The sequence below is a fragment of the Fukomys damarensis genome, unplaced genomic scaffold, assembly GCF_012274545.1.
Source record: "Fukomys damarensis isolate Sample0158 unplaced genomic scaffold, DMR_v1.0_HiC HiC_scaffold_4, whole genome shotgun sequence".
Taxonomy (NCBI): Eukaryota; Metazoa; Chordata; class Mammalia; order Rodentia; family Bathyergidae; genus Fukomys; species Fukomys damarensis.
The window spans coordinates 8,483,903-8,499,989 of record NW_022900916.1 but is presented as its reverse complement, the minus strand read 5'-3'; the positions used below and the strand labels follow the sequence as shown (position 1 = coordinate 8,499,989).

The following is a 16,087-nucleotide window of genomic DNA, read 5'->3' as shown; positions in this document are numbered from 1 at the left end:
ACTTGAAGAATGTTACAAAAGTTTACCTTATTAACATTGTGTTTAAACAACTACTTCTTGTACACTAACTACACTTTCAGAATTCCTTTTAATGAATTAACTGTTTCAGTACAATCTCCACCTTTCTGGGGTAATGATTCTATAATGTATCTCGAGAGGTTATAGGTTACTTAGTCCTGTGCATTTGTCAAAACTGAGATCTGTGTATTTCACTGCGTAGAACACAGTAAAATCTGCTTCAACTAAACATTTTAGCAATAATAAGAAAAATAAAGAAAAAGGGTATGAAATGAGACTTGTAACTTGGAAGAGGGAGGGAGGGAAAGAGGGAACAAGAGTAACTAAAAAGTAAGTGAATTTTTTTAAGTGATTAAGTTATGTTAAGAAGAGTATTGACCCTCCAGGCATTTCCAAATTCAAGGAGGAATCTTTGTTTTGCTTGTTATCACTTTTAATGCCTGCTTTTGAAGATTACTGAAAGCATCCGGAGTACAACATCACTGATGTTCCAGTGGGAAACATAAGACTATTAAAAAACACAATAATAGATGGCAACTAGACAACAACAGATGTTTCCCCTCCAGCACAATGAAAGAATGATGCTAATAGCAAATATGCCCTGTTCTACAGAGATCAGGGAAGAGCAGGACTTACTTCCCAGAAGAGTATCTTAAATGAATAAATTGTGGGATATGAGACATCAAGAAGAAAGACTCAAAGTAACCTCAGATCCTCCGGTGCATGCAGACCTCCATCAGGTGGTGATGGTACAGAAAACCCTACAACTTACAGCTAAAAAGCCACAGATTCTGTTGCATCTGGTACTGTCTTAGAGGAACTAGTTTGTTGGAATGGTTAGTACAAAATGGAACAAAAGGATTGGTGGCTTGACTTATAGCCGTGTCCTCTTCATAAATAAGAAATGTAAAGGGGGCTCCACCATTCCGTAACCAAGTGTGAGAACCACAATGTAAGTGAGGGCCCCAGGTAATCAGGATGAAGTGAGGCTGGTGAACAAATAACTGGCAAAGCAATGGAATAAAATTGAATTATTTTATCCAGTTTTGTCAGTTTTCCAATCTCCAGCAGTCCCATGGGCAGTAAATCTGGAAGACAGTGTGGGTGGAGGAAGAGAATAAACCCTACACTTTTTTTTTTTAAGAGATCTTTTCAAGACTACAAGAGGTTGTAAATAAATAGAAAAGTAAGGCAAAATAAATATCTCCTCTGACCATGTACCCTTTCCAGAACCTCTGTGCATCACTGTATTTGGGGTTTGGGAATTACAGTCTGATTGTTGGGGGAGATTTGTGCTGTAGCTTTATGATCTTACATCCATCTTTTTGTACTTTTATCTTCCTCTCTCTTGATTTCTTCACCTCTTTGTCTATTTCTTTCTGTTCTCTTTTGTTAATAACTTTTCCCCTTACTACAAAACTGTCTTCTAACTTTCCTCACTTGTTTCCTCCCCCTTCCTCTTTTTTTTTAACCATGATGCAATCACTCTGGGGAATAATAGAAAGGTTAACCAGGAGGTGTCCCACTAATAAAATGAGGTATGAATCTGTAGACATATTACTTCCTATTTTAATCTCTGTTTTAGATGACAGAAGCAAGAAATCACTCAATGGAATTAAATGTCAAGAACATTTGAAACAAGTGAGAAAATACTTCTTCGAGCAGCATGTTGTAGATTTCACCATAGTAGGAGATCTGAATATTGTATGCAGTTGTAGGAGTCTAGAGGGGTTATTTTTAACCTTTTTGTCATTGTACCTGTTAATGAAGCACAGATCAAATTTTAAACTCCCCAGTGAAATCAGGAGAGTTCTGTTACCTTCTGCAGTGAGAAGTAATAAGAAAGAATAAGCTATAAATGGAGTTTGTCATTTTCACATTCAAGGCATGTGTTAGTTCCTTTGAAAAAAAAAAAGAAGGCCTGACATAGTCGAAGGTGATGTTATTCTTGGTCTCATGGAGTGAACTTTCCTTGCTATTTGTCTAAAAAAAAAAAATGCCCTACATTTACAAAGAGGATTCTTAATGTCTTTTAAAGCTTGCTCCTCTGCTTTTTGAAAATGAGCATATAAATTGCTTACCAGTAAATGGCCGTGTCTTCTTTATTATAAAACATTGTCTCTTCGTTCTAAACTGTGGCCAGAGGTTGAGAACGCTGGTTGTGGGAGACACAAGGTGCGCTGACTGGAAGGGGTCCTCTGATGGTACAGTTACGGAGCGGACCTCAGGGTCTCAGTTCTGGTTGCATCAGTGGATTCCTCTTCCTTACCTGGCCTTGCTTTGCAAGCTCAGGTGATGACCTGCACCGGCAGAGAAATGTTATCTTTTACTAGGAACTCTTTGTTTTCTTTTTGCAGTTTTAAAGAACTCTTTAGATAATGAGAACACAGGTGGTTAAAATTGTTTTAATGTCTCCCCAAGGAAATGCTGCCGAGCAAACAATTCTGGCTTCTAGAATGGCACATTGTATCTTGTGAGGCTGGCTGTTAGATGCTGACCCATTTGGAGACAATAAATTAAGGGTGGATAATGCAGTGTCCTCCTCCTTGGGAACGGATGGCGTGTGTCTCAAATGAGAATCTGATGGTGACTGATTACCAGTGCATTTCTGAGTCATTCACTTGTTTTGGTAGAGTGCCTCGCTAAAGGCCGATTTCACACAGATCTAAAGAGAGGTACGAGTAGCGTCAGTAGCCTACTCTTGAGACAATACTACTTCGACTATTTATGTATGATTAGGATGATGTCACCACCAACCATCATAAATCTGCAGTTGTGCAGAGGAGCCCTGTTTTCTCATTAATCCCCCCTCCTTCCTACCCTGTCCTGAGAACCCTTCTGGGTCACTGCAGTGAGTGGGAACCCAGTCTCCAGCACACCTCGCTCTGGGTTCTTCTGTGCCTGCTGACTGAATGATTGTTCATACTTTTATGCCTAATGACTCTTAAATCAGGAAAAAAGCATAATTATACTATTAGAAGTGTACTCTCTACTTTTCAAATTCCCTGTCCAGAAACAAAAACAGCCACATTAAAACAAACAAACAAATAATGAGAGAGAACTGGCACCAGCACAAGTTTGGGAAGCGCAAGGACCTGGTTACAGTGGAAGACAAACCCTGCTTCAAAGTATTTCTTCTTCTTTTATGTTTATGCTTATGATGTATCCCTAGTTGTGTTGACTGGTAAGTACCAGCCTTTATATTTGCTGGCTTTTTCGTGTTTTTATTAGAAAAAAAGAACAAAGAGAGGAAGGAAGAAATGAAGGGAGGAAAGGAGGGAGAGAAAACAAGCAATAACGCACACATAATACAGATTTGGATGAATTATCTACCGTGATATACTGTGGTAATAACTCGGTTCATGAACTTGACCTTACGATTCTGGTCACAAATTGATTAGAACTGAATGAGACTAAGTGATTAGGTTCAGTGTTGCTTATGGGGAAATTTGATTCTGTTCTCATCCAGTTCAATTTGTGCCCAGAATTGTAGAAAGAATTGAGTTCATGAACCGAGGTACCACTGTACAACCGAAGGAATATTAAATTTGACTCAGATTTACTCCAGTCTAGGGAGTTCACTCAGTGTTTTCTATGAAATCCATTTCATTCCTCTTATTTTTGTACATTTTTATTAGCAAAACAAAAATCCTTTTATCCTATAAATGAAAAACAATGTTTAAGAACAGTGATTGGGAATTTTCAAAGTAAACCATTACAGTAAAAATGACAAACATTTTTTGAAAAGCACGTTCTTTTGATAGAACTGAAATTCTTTGTTTAATTGTTGTTGTTACGGGCTACAATAGGGTGGAGTGGGAAGAACACTGAACAAGGAATCAGAGAAAGTGAATTCTGGTTCTGTTTTGCCATTTATAGAATGGGGGGTAATGAGATGCAGTGATATTGCCGGTCCCCTCTGACTGATGATCTGTGAACTCCAGTAATAGATAAGGTTCATGTGAAACCTAAGCATGTGATAAAGAGGTTCAGAGGAGATTTAATAGAATCTTGCTTTGCAAGGTCTTTGAAAATTGCAAGCATTCCCCTTAAAATGTCTTTTAATCATATTGCTCATGGCAGAATATATTTTGATGTGGGCAATCCCATGATATTTGTCAAATTCTTTTATTTATTTCATATTAGGAAATAGGAAAAAATGTCTTAAATTAGAGAAATATTCAGTAGTGTACTATTAGAGAAGCATTTCATTTTTAATCCTTAGGTTGGGAGGTCACGTTCCTTTCTCAATTGAAAAACAAAAGTCTGTTTAACTGGGATTATTTAAAATTTCTTTCTTCCCACACATCTCTCAACAGCATGTTACCTAACATTACAAAGCTCATCATTTTCCTCAGAATGAGTTAAGGAAAAGAAATTTTATTGTGAGGCCACAGATTTACTTGTCCCAACAAACAGAAGCTTTGTTTTCCTCTCTGAGCCTAAAGAAAATTGAATCACCATCATCCAGCAAATTGAACCCGAGTTCCTAGGAACTCATAGAACTTTTCCGTAAAGGAAGAATGCAAGTTCAGAATTCAAGGAGTCTTCACAGAGAATGCCCTTTAGGATTAAATACCTAATTCCACTCAACCAAATAAAACTTTTAGGCACAGAGGCCCTCTGAGAAAGCAGGGTAAGATGAAACATAGCATTTAAGTATTGCTGTGAATTCTGTAGCAAGGCAAAGATTAATCTTGGAATTACATAGATATCTATTTGTATCAATAGGCTTTTAAAATTCACTTTGTCTAGGGCTGGGAATTTAGCTCGGTGATGCTGTCGCCTGCCTCACAAGTCAAGTACAAGGTCCTGAGTTCAATCCCCATGTACCAAAAAAAAAAAAAGTCACTTTGTCTTCTGCACATGGTGTTACAGTTTAGATCTGGACTGTCCCTTACCCCACCCCCACTCAAGGCTCATGTGTTTGGAAGGTGGTTGGATCGTGGGGCTGCTATACTCATGGGTGGAATCATCCGTTGGTGAGTTCAAGCCTGTGTGTGCTGTGGGGTGTGGGCCATGGCTCACTGAGGCGTGTCATCTCCCTCCCTGGCTGCTCCCTTCCTCTCTATTTCCTGGCCACCATGACGAGCAGTTTTCCTCACCCAGGCCCTTCCACCGTGCCTTCCTGCCTTAGAGCTGGCCACCTATAGACTGGATCTTCTAAAAACCATGAGCCAAATAAAACTTTCCTCCTCTAACTTGTGACTGTTGAATGATGTGTCTCCGTGACACTGTAAGACACATGGATCCCTATTCTTTGCTGGAAAACCATGACCATCAGTATTTCTTTGCATTCACTTGTTGGTCACCATCAGGATCATTGCATTCATCATTAAATTATGATTTTATGATAATGCATTCATATTTGTAATCGTACAAGGCTTAACTTTAAGGATAGAAGAAGTATTAAGAATGTCAAGTTGTAGATTCAGCATAGCTCACTTTGATGGGCCACACAGGTTTGGTTAGGAACAAGAGCAGAAGCGAACCACAGTACCTGATTGTTCCTGAGGGATCCATTCTTCGATCTCTTCTCTTCTCTGTATACCTTTCCCTCTCCCTCACCCCTAAAAATATGCAGTCCCATGATTTCAACCAGATCCTAAACTGTCATGTCAGCCCATGAAGTTCTGAATCCAGTTATTCATCTCAGATTGTCACCACAAGCAGAAAACAGTTTCCAAGTTCTGAAATTCTCTAGAATTTCAGTGATAGTAGTCACTGCGGTCCAATATGGTAGCTGCTAGTCTTATCTGGACTGTTTAGCCCTAACCCTTGAAATGTGACTCGGCTGACTGAGATGAGCTGTAACTATAAAATAATACACCCTATAATTTGAAGGCATAAAACAGAAAGAATATGCACGAAGGAATTAGTAATTTTATATTAATTGCATGCAGAATTATACTGTAATTTGGATATATTGGATTAAATGAAATGTTATTAAACTAATTCATTGGTTTCTTTTATTTTCCCCCCATTAAGTTTATTGGTACGTTTAAAGCAAATAAAACAGTAACATTTATCACTGGGATCTTGTACCTTTACATGATATGTCATGGTTCTTGTTTTTTTCCCCATATTTCTGCCCTCCCTTCACCCCCTTCACCCTTCCCTATTTACAAACACTTTGTTCCCATTTTTTCCTTTGTTTACATTTTTTCTTTTCCCTTATTTCTTTTATTTTTAATGTAGCCATTAGAAAATACAAAATTGCCTGTGTGCCTCACGTTACATTTCTTTGAACAGTACACTCTATGGTGGGTCTGCTTTTTCTCCCCACCCACCTTATTTCAAGAAACTGTTATATCTTACTTGGGTTATATCACTAGCCTTCAGTGTTTTATACTTCCATCCCATTTTCTGCTAGGGTAATGTTCTTAAAAGTTGGTGGCTTTGTAAAGAACAATGAAGTCTGAACCCGGTCTTATAATTAACTAGCGGTGATAATAATACCTCTAAATCTTAGTTTAGCATCTTGTAAATGGGGATTTAAGAATAGAGGGAGGAAGTTTGTATGAATTAATGGAAACATGGTTTCTAGAGCTCCTAGTGCAGAATCCGGAAATCCTCCCCTCCCCAGCCCCATCCTTCGCCGCCTTTCTGTATGTACCATTGCGGATCCAGCCATACAGACGCACAGAACTTATAGTTCAGCTTGGGATTCATACTTCCTGTGTCCTGTCACATTCACCTTTTCCTTGAGTGGGTAACTCCTGTTTCTCATTCAGAACCAGTTCTGAGACCACCTTTGTATCTTCCTATATTTTCCTGGTCTTGGAAAGGAGCCGTCAAAGCCAGTGAATTAATCCCACTGTAGGAAATTAGGAACAGTAGAAAATATCATGGGTGTTGGGATTAGCAAGCCCTGGATGCAAACTGCAACCTTCAGCTTCACAGCTGTGTGCCCCTGAGCAAATGTCTCTCCCCTCTGAATCTCAGTTGTCCTAGTAAAATGAAGACAACAGTGACCTCTGTCCTCTTAGAGGTTGAAATATTTTAGTGGTCTTTAAGTATCTGACGCACAATAGAATCCAAAAAGTGTCTAGCATGGACACCCTCTATCATAATTATTTGTTTACTTCTCTGCCTTTCCATCTGGAATGCAAACTCCTAGAAGAAAACGACAGTGTTACATTGATCTTTGTACTAGTAAAGCTTAGCATAGTGCCTTAAGTCTTCAACCTAAATCTCTTAAATACAAGAATGAATTAATAAATGACGAATGAATAAATAACACTACTGGCAGTTAAGAGAAGACTGGATTGACCACCTAGAGGGATGGGCATTCAGGGTAAATCAAAATAAATTATGTTGACAAACTCAGTCAGACTGTGAGGAACATAAGCAGAGGGCATTTAAAAGACTTTGGCAGAAAGCTGACAGATTTATCCCATCAGTACTTGGTGAAGCCATTGTTCTTCCAAACAGCAACCCTGTGGATAATATCTGGCCATTATAAATCCTTACATTTCTATGACAGAGTACCAATGCCTTTTTAAAATTTTATTTTAAAGTTCTGATTTACAGCGTAATGCATAAGAGAAAGGTCTGGAGGGCATGTTGAACCAAATAGAGAAAAGAGCTTTATCTGTCTGCGTTCCTCTTGTGTTTGTTGTTTTGTTTTTTTTTTTTTAACCAGTGCTATTCAATAAAATAGAAGTGATTTGCCAAACTCATCACATATCTATTGTCTGTTCACTGGTCATCAGATTCCAAATTATGGCCGTATATATGAGTATCATCTTTTAACAGTGTAGATATGTAGGTTCCACTGAACCGATTGAATCCAAATAGTGGGGGAGGAGGAGGAGTAACTATACACCGATACACTGCCTATTTAGATGTATAGATACTCTTTTCTGATACGTGGTTGATTTGGGACTGTTGATGAACATACATAAGTAAAACGATTGCTACAGAAATTCGAACAGCAGGCCTCAGATTCCACATCAGCCGTGATGTTTCAGCAAGTGGCCCTGGCAGCTGGTGGCAGATGACCATTGTGAGGCTCGAACACTCTTAATTTTCCCTCTGTCAGAGTTGATGTTTCTCACAAGCTGTCTCACAGTGACTTTGACGCCACATAATCCTTGTCTGTCTCTGAAGAAGCCCACTGTAAGTTTTGTGCTGCTTTTCTGTACTTTTATCACATTCACAGTGTAAAGAATCAGAAAAATAGTAGTAAAGAGTTGATATAACACATCCTCTGTGCAAGTAGGGAATCAGCTACGCCAGTTCTGCAACAGATGAAAATGGTGGAAATCTGTGAGAAATTTGTAATAGAAATACTAGCTAACACTTCATGCTTACTGTGTGCCAGGCACCATTTTAGGGTTTTTAGACCTCAGGCCTTATTAGCTATTCCACTTATGAGGTCGTCTTGTATTTATTCATTCTTTCACATATTTGTATACTATAACATACATAAATGAAGAACAAGAGACGTGTGTTGCCCTTCCGAAGCTACTCCTGTGTCTCTGGTAATGTTGAGGATGTTTATTAAAGTCTTGCTTCTTAGTAATAAAGAAAAAGTGCTACTAAGGTTTGTGATACCATGAGATACATTTTAAATTCATTATCAGAAAATTTTGCCTCAAAATAATTTTTAAAAAACACTTGACATTGTCGATCTTGTGGAGAAACTAGCTGGAAAGATTTTACTCCATTCGATAAAATATATAGGAAGTACTTTCGTTATTTGCCAAGTTTGTACTTACTGTGCTTCTACCTTGACTTTATGAGCCACATTATCTCTTCTCACCTTTGGCTTCCTACTTGGGCGGGAGCTACTATGCCCTCTCTGAAATTAGCAAACAGCTGAAAGGGATAATGCAGTGATTGCTGAAGCAAAGGGCATGATGCCCTTTCCAGGGAGTTTGGCACCTGGAATGTGAAAGTCTTTCAAAATGCTCTTTCAGCGTGAAATATGGCTCTCGTGTGGTTTGAGGATCAGACAGGGGAAACACAGATCTTTCTTTCTACATGTTAGGTGCGTAATGACTGTAGGTTAAAATGTCACTGTGAAGAACATTATAAACGTCACCACAAATATACAAAGTCAAATCCATAATGTGCGTGCCTTCAGCTTCCTCTAGATAGACATGAATATATTTTTCAGATCCTAAGTTATTAAACAGTTTTATAATCATAAGGAAAGCAGCTAATTAAGGTTTTGCAAGATTAATATAACTCAGTATCCGAAATTTGATTGAATTAAAACTTGTATTTCACAGCAATGTATGGATTAAATATAATATCTGATTCCATTATTTTTGAAATAGGTAATGTACACACACAAATTTATTTGAAGGCCCTTATTTTAAGTATTTACAATGACTATGATGATAAAGAGATTTCATATTTGTAAAACTTTGATTTCAGAGATAGATTTTGAGTTCATTATATAAGTGAATATTACTTTGCTTATTTTTAATACTTATAACCATTTTGCACGGTACATTATATATATATGTTATCATTGATAATATACTAGGCAGTGAATGATGGAAATGATGAGATTGGTTCTGTACTCTGTCCTATAAACACTTTCTCATTTAATCTCGCAAAAACCAGATGAGGTTGTTATTGTTCATATTATTATCCACATTTTACAGGTGAGGAAGCTGAAACTCTGAGAGATTTAAGTAATTTTCCACCAGTGTGCGTGACTGAAAGAACTGAGATTTATGTTCAGGGGTCTTTCTGGTTTCAGGTTTTGAGAACCTTCTCATGATACAAAATGCCTTACCTTCTCTGGAATAGTGCCGTAGAGCTGCATAACCCCCTTTGCGTCTCTCCTTACCGGAGCAGGAAACCACTATTTGGTTCTCAGACTGGGACTCCATTCTATGTTCCTGCAGGGTTGAATGTAACAACTGTGACATTGGTGAGCAGTGTGGTGTAATTATGCATGGCAACGCTGTCACCTTCTGTGAGCCATATGGCCTGCGAGAATTGGTAAGTGTCTGCCGTTTACGTACACTAGTCCATGATTGTATTTACTAAGATTTTTGCCTACAAAAGCTTCTTACGCTCTTACAGTTCAGATAAAAGTTTGAAGTATTATTTGTGTTATAGGTCCTATTAAACATATCTCAACATTGGGAGGGGCGATCATCTGATCTATTTTCAAATGCAAAAATAAAGAATGCAATAGTGAAATTGGTAGCATCAATGGGCCTCATTCAACATATTTCTTATGATTAAAAGCTTTTTAAAAATCAGGATAAGGTATGTATATAATACATATCATGTGTAAGGAATTTATGACTCTTAAATTCTTATATAAAGTTTCTTGCTCTTAAAATTGCCCTTATTTCCTTTTTGCAAGTCAAAAATATTACATGTCAGATTTTATTCTTTTTAAAATTTGGTTCCTAACCACAGAAGAATTTTGTTGGCTCTTTTTAGTATTTTATTAGATGAAAGGGCATACTGAATAAACAAAATTCTACAAATTTTGGCTTATGCAAATTACTCAAGAGTAGGTTACTTTTCTTTATTTTAGATTAGCCTTTGCTTGCCTACGGTAAGTTCCTGAATCAGGTAAAATGAACCCGGAGTGCTCTCAACTAAAAGCAGTAACACCACCAGCTATCAGATGTGGTTAATGAGCCTTTTGCTGATACTTCTCTCTGACATGAAGACTACAGTCATTTCACATTCCTGGGAAGGAATATAAAAGCAATTATGCTATATCTTGGCTCAATTACTTTGCACGCAATACTCTTTTTGTAACATCTTTTGTGCTTTTTTTCTTCCCTGCTGTTCAACTTGAGCTTCAATTCATTTTCCCTCTCCCTCTCCCTCTCCCTCTCCCTTCCCTTTCCTTCCTCTTTCCTCTCCCTCCCTTCCTCTCTCCCTGTCTCCCTCCTTCCTTCTTTTCCTCCTTCCCTTCCTCTCACATCTCTTCATGGGGCTTTCAGTCTCAGGTTGTATTTTCCACTTTTATGTCATACATTGTATTTCGGAATCATTAACTTTTAATGTTGCCAAAAGACTGGCTTCCGTAGTAAAGAGTGGAAAAACTCTAGACAGACAATTAAAAGAAGATTTAGTTATTGAAATGTGACAGCCAATTAGTTTTTGCAGCATGGTTCTTATTTTTTGCTGCTTGAATACCTCTTTATAGCAATAGATAACATTTAATTTTTTAAAGATAGAAGCTTCAGAGCATTGATGAACTTGAGTTTTTAGTTGAAATTAGATAACACAAATAGAATTAATTGGATGCAAATTAAAATAATAGGTGCTCATGATTCAAGTCTCACAAAGTGTTATAATACTCTTGCAGACAAGTGTGACTCTGATCGTGAAATTCTTCCTGAAAAAAATAGAGCTGCTAGTACATTTAAAATAATGTACCATGACAGAATTAATTATCTATAAACCTTAAAATAAAATTAAAGTTTAATCATAGTTAATTGAGCTTAGAATAATTGTCTACCTTAGGAAGGTATCCCCATTCAGTAATATTTCTGGAAGTCTCAGCAAATTCTTTTTGCTTCTACTGCTTGATAGGAAATAAAAGAATCGAAAATATATTGCCAGGATTGATATCTCCATACCATAAAAACTGAAACATTTAATTTATTTGAGCCCATGTGTATTTAATGTTGTTCGTTTCTCTGTATCCCAGCTTATTTAGTATTGGAGTTGATATCCCAGTAGGCTAGTTTTGAATTGTATCATATAATTAATGTGAGACCAGCCTTTCAACTAAAAAAGGAAAATATTCAAAATAATTATCTTCATCTGATAAATTTTTAGAAGTATGCAGTTTTATATTCCTATCATATTTCTCTTAGATGAATTTGTACTGTAGATTCAAAGGGAATATAAAAAATGAAGATAAAACATCCATATTTTACACTATCAGCTTCTAACTTTCAATAACTTATTATAACTTTTTTTTCAATAACTTATATTGGGGTCCCAGGAGTAAAAATATACAGTGTATTATATCCAACTCATGTTTATAGAAAGTAGATCAATCAAATGACAAGTGAAGAATTCAGTTGTCAGGTAACATTACATTTACCAAAATTTAAACCTTTTCATGGTACTTCAAAGCTGAATCCCGCTAAAACATTGTGCATGAGAGCTGATGAAAGACATCAACTCTCAAATATCACTTTTTAAACACCGTACCTTGTTTTTCGCAAATCCAATAGGCAAAGAATATGAATGGGTTAAAGGTTTGTATTTTTGAATGCTAAGAAGGGTGAAGGGTGTCTCTACTAGTGGGGTCCTGTGCCAGAGGCCTGGTTTCTGGGGCCCCATCAGCCAAGGTCCAACCACTCATCCCAGTAAGATCCAAACAGCAGACAGACAGGGAAGGAATTTGTTTTAGCATGACCAACACTGGGAATGACAGAGGTCTAGTGACTTGGGAGCTGCCTTCAAGGTACTAACCATAGCGCCAGGATTACACAGGGGAAGAATAAGGACTAGGTGAGAAGTATTGACCATGGTGGTCAAGCTGTGGTCTGGTTGGTCTTTGTTCAGTCTGGTCCTAGGAGCCCTGCTAACTCCCAGGAGTCTTTCCTGCTTGGGGGGAAGTTTTAGTTCCAGTCATAGATGTTTGCCTGCAGACTCACTTTTCCTGGTATTTGAAATGAGCTGGAGAAAAGTGACTTAAAGAAACAACAGGAGTTAGAACAATGCCTGGGTCCTTCAGAAGTGCCACAGCATGAAGGGAGCAAAGGATAGTTAGTTTCACTTTGTGAGTTTGGTTAAATAGCCTTCTCATGGCAATCAAAGCTAAAGTCAGACAGAGATGAGTTCGTGTTTCTTCAACCACTGTACACTATAGACTTAACCCATTGAAGTACCCGAACTTTAGGTGGTGACACTGAACTTTGCCCATTTTGGTAGTATAGAATAAAGGTAAAAAGGGACCCATTTATCCAGTGCTTTAAGAGAATGTATGCTCTCAGAAGTTGAAATGAGTTGGGTTATTCTCCTTTTTTAATGCTTATTTTTATTTGTTTGTAGTCCTGGTTCAAACCTGGGACCTAACCTAAGCATGCTAGGCAAGTTCTTTCTCTACTGAGATGCATGTCTTATCTGACCCTTCCATTTGGGGAAAAAAAGACATGATATACTGAATTATCTTCACATTTGTAAATGTATTTGAGTAACAAGGGTTAGTGTGGACTAAGACAGCATCAAAACAATAAAAATGCATAAGAATGAAGTATAGAATGAATATCTCAGCCCATAGTGAATTCTTCAGATTCATTTAGTTAGTACACTAATTTTCTATGGTTTGAAGTATGTTTATTTGAGAGCCCTGAGATTTGATAGGAAAAATGTTCTCCATCAGGCATCCATACTTGCTAGATTATTCATCAGAGGTACTTTAAGAGCCCCTTTTGTTTTCAGAATGTCAGCTACAAAGGCTTAATAACAGACAAAATTACATATTTGAGCTCAAGATTAATAATTTATAATATCCAGTTGCAAATATAGATGGATTTTATAGGCAGTACTTCTTACCTTTTTTTCTTCATCTTTTTTACTCTTTTTTTTTTTTTTGTAGCTGACAGTTTTACTATAAAATGACTGGATAAAAATAAAGAAATGAGACTCAACCATTGTACCAGTCCTCAGCTTCTCTGGTGAAGAAAAAATGTAGAATCAATGACTGATCGAGGTGTAAGGCCACCCTCAGTGAGCCCATATAATCTGAAATTTGGCAGTAATTCATGTAACTTGCTGTTCGATAGCCGAGGTCACAGCTGTGGAACTTAGTCGAGCAGGAGGCACGGTGTCATTTATTACACCACCAGACTAAGTATCGAAGGCCTTCTAATATATTTAAGGTCCAGCAGTCCCAATAACCATGGTGCCTTTAATAAATATAATATCATTATCCCAAAGAATCTATATGCAGAAGTGTTTCATCATTCATCTGAGAATCTATTTCGTTACATAAAACCATTTAGTTAATGTGAAATTAAAAGAAGATTTCTCTATCAGTGTTGTGCCTCTTTGGATTTTAAGGTCAAGTTGTCTGGCTAGAATTCCATGAGGACAGGTAGTTGAACTTACTCTGAACGCTTTAAAAAATAGCTAGACTTCTTTTAGTGGAATTTCATTCTACATTTTTCCTGGCTAACTCCGTTGAGAGAAAGAGGACTGGAATGAGAGGTACAAACACGTGGGCAGATTCATAGTGGGTACCAAGAGAGCTTTCTCTGTCATCCTGAAACCAGGAATTTTTGCTGTGTTTGGAGTAAGTGAGGAGTGAATACCGATTACCTGGATAACTTACAAAGCATCTCTCGTGCCCTCCCCTCTATGACCTTCACTATTTCTTCACTGAATTTTAAAGCCATGTATTTAAAACCCACATCCAGTTGTCTTTCCAGATTATGCACAGATCTTCCCATATGACTTATATCTCACTAAGTTCAGGCAGAGTGAGACCTGCTCGCTAGTTCCCTGGCCACACGTGAACTGGGTAGCGCTCCACCACCTGCACTGTGGTTCTCTCATTGGGGGCTAACAGTGTGCAGGGTAGAACTAAAAGTGTTAAACCTAAGTGGCAGAGGTGAGGCAGCCTGGCGCTTTTGCACAGTGAAAACCCAGTTCCACTCTGTCTTTAGAGACGGGAGTGGTGCACAGTGTCCTGTGCTTTATTGTAAGGAGTGGGGAAAGTGACAAAAGGAGAACCTCAGTTTCATCTCACCTTGAGCTCATTCTATGCTCCAAAGACTAAATAAGTAAATGTTTAGAACACGATTATATATCATTTCTCTTCCAGAAGGGAAAAAATGGTTAAGCAAACTTCTTTATGAAACTAAGAAATGTAGCAGAAATGTGTTGGACCTATTTCTAGGTCCATAATTAATTCTTTCCTCCCTCCCTCCTTTCCTTTTCTCTCAATAGCTTGTTCTTTCTTTTTCGTAGTTTATTAAGAAATAATCCATATGATCTATAATTCATTAATTTCAAGTTTACTCACAAAGTTATGCAACCATTATTTCAGTGGATTTTTAGAATAATTTCACCAACACCCCCCCAAAAAATCCTGCATCATTGATCTGTTGGAATTGTGGTTAGTTTTCAAAATAATCTTACTCTTTTCATTTGCTCTTTGTGAGCCCCAGACCAGTAGTGGGACAGAGGGAGGTAAGGGAGAGAGTTAAGAGGGCTTTGCTAAATGTGCTCCCAAGATTACCTGGCAAATTGCTCCAAACACAGTTTCAACGGCACACTGCAAAGTTTACTGTCTGTGCTAAGTGAGCGCCTTACAGTTTCCCAGACATATTGATAAAAGTGCAACAGCAGCTAGGTAAGTCCAGTCTCTCTTGACAGATCCGTTCTTTCCTTTTCTTTCACCACCCCCAACACCTGCATCCTCCCTTTTGATCTTGTCTTCCTCTCTCTGTATCTTCTTATTTTTGTGTATTTCTCTTCGTAGACTACCATGGGCCTAAATACAACAACAGCTTCTGTCCTCCAGTTTTCTATTGGTAAGTTTTTCAAAAATAATATTAATTTAACTTGAAAATATTTGTTTTAATTATGTGCACAATCAGAATGATAATGCTGAATGCTTTCAGATTTAGAGAAGACAATGAATTGTAACTTTGCAGTAAACAATTTAGAATATTTTAAAGCGAAGTTAAATATTTGTAAATGTTACATTCTGTTCTCATTTCTCCCCCAGTAGCAAGTGGTATTTAAAATACTACAAATAATCTGAAATATCCTAAAAGTAATTTACATATGAATTTTGAATGTATTGGATTATTTGATTATAGCAGAATTACCCAACTAGTTTTATTTCGCTAAGATTAAGATCGAGATCTGTTCAAGTTCCTGAGCTCTGAATAACTGGTATTAAAAGAGGTAATTATTGATGGCTGAAAGAAACCAGTTAAGTCTTCATGTTTGACATAAGTAATCTCTGTTTAATTTTTTGCATAGATAATAAAAAATGGCAGCATCTGGCAATATTTCTCTTAATTGCTCTTGTAATTTTGCTATTTTGTCCCATTTTGATTCTCAAAATACAGTTTTTGTTTTTGGGTAGGTTTTTTTTTTTTTTTTT

General features: G+C 37.4%; 1 protein-coding gene across 1 annotated transcript in view; it reads left to right on the top strand.

The window, feature by feature from the left end:
• Positions 1 to 16,087, top strand: part of Reln (reelin) — a 295,852-nt gene that overhangs the window by 79,049 nt on the left and 200,716 nt on the right. Inside the window, exons 7-8 of the mRNA XM_033755897.1 lie at positions 9,885 to 9,981; positions 15,455 to 15,506. Coding sequence (XP_033611788.1) covers positions 9,885 to 9,981; positions 15,455 to 15,506 — 149 coding nt within the window. The remainder of the gene's footprint in view (positions 1 to 9,884; positions 9,982 to 15,454; positions 15,507 to 16,087) is intronic.